The 5,739-nt window shown below is 46.6% G+C and overlaps 1 protein-coding gene across 1 annotated transcript in view; it reads left to right on the forward strand.

Moving 5' to 3' along the window:
- Nucleotides 1-2,211: 2,211 nt before the first annotated feature.
- The window catches only part of LOC111974476 (talin-2), a 22,069-nt gene continuing 18,541 nt past the window's right edge, over nucleotides 2,212-5,739 (forward strand). The window contains exon 1 of the mRNA XM_024002182.3: nucleotides 2,212-2,427. Within this exon, the coding sequence (XP_023857950.3) occupies nucleotides 2,212-2,427 (216 nt within the window). The remainder of the gene's footprint in view (nucleotides 2,428-5,739) is intronic.

Here is a 5,739-nt window from a genome sequence, read left to right on the forward strand (position 1 = left end):
CTGGAATGTTAATATAATGCATGAGTATTTTCCAAGTTACGTTGACGGCATATTCCACGGTAGTTATTGGGGTCAAATTTGTCTCCACTTTTGTGGATTGGGGTGATCATCTTGGTTCCAAATATTGGGGAAGATGCCAGAGCTAAGGACGATGTTAAAGAGTTTTAATATCTCTGTCTCTCTATCTGTCTCTCTCTCCTCTCTCTCTCTCTGTCTTTCGCTCTCTGTCTCTCTTCTGTCTGCTCTTTGTCTGTCTCTCCTCTCTCTCTCTGTCTCTCTATCTGTCTCTATCTGTCCTCTCTCTCTCTGTCTTCTATCTGTCTCTCTCTCTCTCCCCTCCCTCTCTCTCTCTCTCTCTCTCTCTCTCTGTCTCTCTATCTTGTCTCTCTCTTCTATCTCTCTCTGTCTCTCTATCTGTCTCTCTCTCTCTCTCTCTCTCTGTCTCTCTCTCTGCTCTCTCTCTCTCTCTTCTCTCTCTCTCCTCTGATTATAAAAGAGAGCTTTTACCTTTACTAAGGGATCTGAGAGGCTGGGGGAGGCATAGTCTTAAATGTGTGTGAGTAGTAGTGCGTACAACACACCCAACTTCCAAAATCAAACTGACTGGAGACGAGGTGACGACGAACAAGAGAGAGAGGTGAAGACAGTGTCATGTTAGGACGCCGCTGATCTTTAAGGAGAAGAGACAGACAGAGAGAAATAGAAAGAAAGTGATTCTTAATAACTGACTCTGCTAAGACATCTCAGACACATTATGTCTCTCTGTCTCTCTCTCTCTCTGTCTCTCTCTCTCTCTCGTCTCTCTCTTCTCTCTCTCTCTCTCTCTCTCTCTCTGTCTCTCTCTCTCTCTCTTCTCTCTCCAAGACATCTCAGACACATTATGTCTCTTCTCCTCTTCTCTCCTCTCTTCTCTCTCTCTCTCTCTCTCTCTCTCTCTCTCTCTCTCTCTCTCTCTCTTCTCTCTCTCTCTCTCCTCTCTCTCTCTCTCTCTTCTCTCTCCTCTCGGTTCTTGTGTTTTCAAGCATGGGACAGTCTTCTGTGTGTGTGTGTGTGTGTGATGTGCGTGTGTGCGTGCGTGCGTGCGTGGGAGGGGGCAGATGGCAATAGCTCTAGGAACTAGCATCACAGCGGGTGATGTGTGGTGTGAGAGTGGGGGGGGGGGGGTCACCTAAAGGGACAGGTTGGCGGGAGGTGGGGGGAGGTCATCTAGAGGATACCAGGACATTTCTCATGAGCCTTGTCCTTGCCTTTGGCACATGTCAGAACCAGTTATGTCTGTGTGTGTGTGTGTGTGTGTGTGTGTGTGTGTTGTGTGTGTGTGTGTGTGTGTGTGTGTGTGTGTGTGTGTGTGTGTGTGTGTGTGTGTGTGTGTGTGTGTGTGTGTGTGTGTGTGTGTGTGTGTGTGTGTGTGTGTGTGTGTGTGTGTGTGTGTGTGTTGTGTGTGTGTGTGGTTGTGTGTGTGTGTGTGTGTGTTGTGTGTGTGTGTGTGTGTGTGTGTGTGTGTGTGTGTGTGTGTGCACGTCTCCTATATGTGTGTCACTCATTCGGATAGACAGAGCAGATAAACAAGTGTTAGAAGGGGGATGTTTGTCATCTGGCAGCAGTGCTGTGGGGAACAGATGGACAGATGACGGGGGGAGGATTTAAAGAAGAGAAGAGCGATCGGAGGAAGCGAGCTAAATGTGAGAGAGGAAGTGTCGGAAAAGAGGAGAGACGGGTGGTATAGGGGCTGTGTGTGTGTGTGGTGTGTTTGGTGGTCTGTGTGTGTGTGTGTGTGTGTGTGTGTGTGTGTGTGTGTGTGAGAGAGAGTGTGTGAGAGTGTGTGTGTGTGTGAGAGAGAGAGGGAGTTTTTACCTCAGTATTTACCTGTAATCAGGTATAGCTGGTCTGTGTTAGAATGCTGAAATGTGGGCTGACATTCCAGAGTCATAGACATTCCAGAACAGAACGTACATCTGTTGGCCAGTGAGTTCTGGAAGTAACGCAACACGTGTCACTCAAGCCTGTCTGTGTCTTTTATGCCAAACGCACAGCATGGCTGTAACGTGTACGCTGGGAGCCCAAATGTAATAATAAATAGAACATAGTAGAAAACAAGAAACAGGAAAAGGGTACAGTTACAGAATAACACCTCACCAAGGGGAAGAAACAGGGATTTTTTTTTTTTACTAGTGACGTCGGGTCCAAGTGCCGCTGCCGATGAAACCGGGGATGCCTCAGCTGGCTCGTCAGGCTTCCATGCCTCAGCTGGCTCGCCAGGCTTCCATGCCTCAACTGGCTCGACAGGTTCTCAATCCTCGGTTGGCATGGCAGGCTCCCAATGCCTCAGCCGACTCGTCAGGCTCCCACGCCTCAGCTYGCTCTACAGGTTCCCGCGCCTCAGCAGAAGCGACCAGCCCGCTCCTGGTCCTCGGGACCATCCCTCTGGTAGGCGTCGCCCAGTGGCTGGAGCCGCGCGTCAGGGAGGGGATACTGTCACGTTTACCCCCTCGATCCCCCTCCCCAGCGCTCGACGTCACCAGTTATATCATCATTACGCACACCTGCCACCATCGTTACGCGTACCTGCGCCTCATGACACTCACATGGACTCCCATCACCTTCCTGATTATCTTCTCTATATCTGTCACTCCCCTTGGTTCTTTCCTCAGGTGTTATTGACTCTGTTTATGTGTTTCGTGTCTATACTCGTGTTTGTTACGTTGTACGATGTTCCGTTTATTATTCAACTCACCACCTGCACTTGCTTTCCGACTCCCAGCGTATACGTTACAATAGCCGGCTTTCTGGCAAGCGTGCCCTCTATCGAACTATATGATACCAACCACCTACATCTACTACCCACTGCTCCGGGTGAAGTTTCCCCTTGGTACAGATCTAGGATCAGCTTCCACTCCTCCAATCCTAACCTTAACCATTAGTGGGGAAAATGCCAACCTGAACCAAGATCAGTGTCCAGGGGGCAATTTCACCCTGCTCCACTGGCCACTGTCGTCTCCAGCCAATAGGGAAGGCTGTACTAACCATAAGAATCCAGATCAACCAATGGGAGTGGTTTTTATTAGACAGGGATTATATCAAGATGTGTGAAAACACACATTATGGAGATTACATTTGTTTATTTAGTATAACCRTTTTACAGGCAACCTGGAGGTTGAGCTAATTTTGACAATCATTTTAAATGAAATTAAACATGCATTTTGTTTGACATATTTTACATCACGCAGTACGGTTGAGGAACAATGGGAAAGTAATTCTGCTTTGAATGTTGATAAACTTGTAACACCACTTTTGAGAAAATTGCCTGTGAATGTTTTGGTACACCTACTGGAGCGCTTCTTTAGCTCTTCTTTGTTTACATCCATTCAGCATCAATCACACCCTCTTAAGCCGTAGCCCCACCCATCTCTTTAAAGGATTCCCATGTGAGGCCATGTGCTAAACAGAGTGAGTAGTGTAGTAAACAARCAAAGATTTCAAGACTAAAAGTGTTAAAAGTAGTACTCTACAATAAGGAAAAAACTCCAGGTAAAAACACACTTGATCTAGTCCTTGTCCTATATCCTAATCTGACTTTGGTTTTATTTGATATAGTGTGTGTTTACCAGAGACYGTAATGCGAAGAACAACATGACCTGCACCAAAATTTATTTGTCACATGCACAGGATACAGAATGTGTAAACACTACAGTGACATGTAGCTAGACATGTAGCTAGCCAGCTAGCTAAACAATGAACCATAATCCCAACTCTAATGCCACGTTCAAACAACTGGGAACTCGGAAATCTTAGACTTCCAACTTCAGTGCATTCAAAACAACTGGGAATTATGGAAAAAAACAAGCTCTGATTTGTAAAAATCTATTTGAATGGTCATCCAACTCGGAATTCCAACTCGGGAACTCGGGCCTCTTCTCAGAGCTCTGACATTACGACCTGCAGATCACTGACGTCATGATTTGATCTCGTTATTTCTGAGTTCCCAGTTGTTTTGAATGAAGCAGTACTACCATGCACCATGCGTGAATCTGCAGTTAGCAGAACCCAATGGTCACTCAGACATACCTCTAGAGTTCCTCTGTGGCGATGGGAGAACCTTCCAGAAGGACAACCATCTCTGCAGCACTCCACCAATCAGGCTTTTATGGTAGGGTGGCCAGACGGAAGCCACTTCTCAGTAAAAGGCCCATAACAGCCCACTTGGAGTTTGCCAAAAGGCACCTAAAGACTCTCAGACCATGAGAAACAAGATTCTCTGGTCTGATGAAACCAAGATTGAACTCTTTGACGTGAATGCTAAGCGTCACGTCTGGAGGAAACCTGGCACCATCCGTACGGTGAAGCATGGTGGTGGTAGCATCATGCTGTGGGGATATTTTTCAGAGGCAGCGACTGGGAGACTAGTCAGGATCGAGGGAAAGATGAACGGCGCAAAGTACAGAGAGATCCTTGATGAAAACCTGCTCCAGAGAGCTCAGGATCTCATACTGGGGTGAAGGTTCACCTTCCAACAGGAGAACGACCCTAAGCACACAGCCAAGACATCGCAGGAGTGGCTTCGGGACAAGTCTCAATGTCCTTGAGTGGCCCAGCCAGAGCCCGGACTTGCACCTGATTGAACATCTCTGGAGAGACCTGGAAATAGCTGTGCAGCAACGCTCCCCATCCAACTTGACAGAGCTTGAGAGGATTTGCAGAGAAGAATATGAGAAACTCCCCAAATACAGGTGTGCCAAGCTTGTAGCGTCGTACCCAAGAATARTCAATGCTTAATCGCTGCCAAAAGTGCTTCAACAAAGTACTGAGTAAAGGGCTTGAATACTTATGTAAATGTGATATTTACGTTTTCATATTTGTAATAAATGTGAAAACATTTATAAAAACGTGTTTTTGCTTTGTCATTATGYGGTATTGTGTGTAGATTGATGAGAGGGGATAAAAAACAATGGAATCCATTTTAGAATAAGGCCTATCTCTCTGTCTCTCTCTGTCTCTCTCTGTCTGTCTCTGTCTGTCTCGGTCTGTCTTGTCTGTATCTCTCTCTCTCTGTCTGTCTCTGCTGGTCTGTCTGTCTGTCTCGTCTGTCTCTCGTCTGTATAGTGTATCTCTTTTTGTGTGTGTGTGTGTGTGTGTGTGGTTGTGTGTGGTGTGTGTGTGTGTGTGTGTGTGTGTGTGTGTGTGTGTGTGTGTGTGTGTGTGGTGTGTGTGTGTGTGTGTGTGTGTGTGTGTGTGTGTGTGTGTGTGTGTGTGTGTGTGTGTGTGTGTGTAAGACAGGGTGATAATGACACTTAGTGATTAACTCTGTCTCATTTTAGGGGTTATTATCGGAATAGATGAATGTACAGAGGGGCTCGGGGATGTGTTAGCCAGGTATTATAACAGTGTTAGATCTGTCAAAACAACAAGCTACACAAATCTCCTTTTTATAGACAGTACTTTACCTCCGCTGGGAAGCATGTGCAGCAACATCAGTTGGGGTTGGTGTTGTGGTGTGTGTGTGTGTGTGTGTGTGTGTGTGTGTGGTGTGGTGTGTGTGGTGTGTGTGTGTGTGTGTGTGTGTGTGTGTGTGTGTGTGTGTGTGTGTGTGTGTGTGTGTGTGTGTGTGTGGTGTTGTGTGTGTGTTTTGACACCAGAAGGCACTATTTTTCTGTTGTTGTGATTGTGTAAGCCCCATTGAATTCAGCATCCAGAACATTAGTTTCGGCACATTAGGTTTGCAGGGCTATCGTTAACAGCTGT

This window comes from Salvelinus sp. IW2-2015, linkage group LG15 (genome assembly GCF_002910315.2).
Source record: "Salvelinus sp. IW2-2015 linkage group LG15, ASM291031v2, whole genome shotgun sequence".
Taxonomy (NCBI): Eukaryota; Metazoa; Chordata; class Actinopteri; order Salmoniformes; family Salmonidae; genus Salvelinus; species Salvelinus sp. IW2-2015.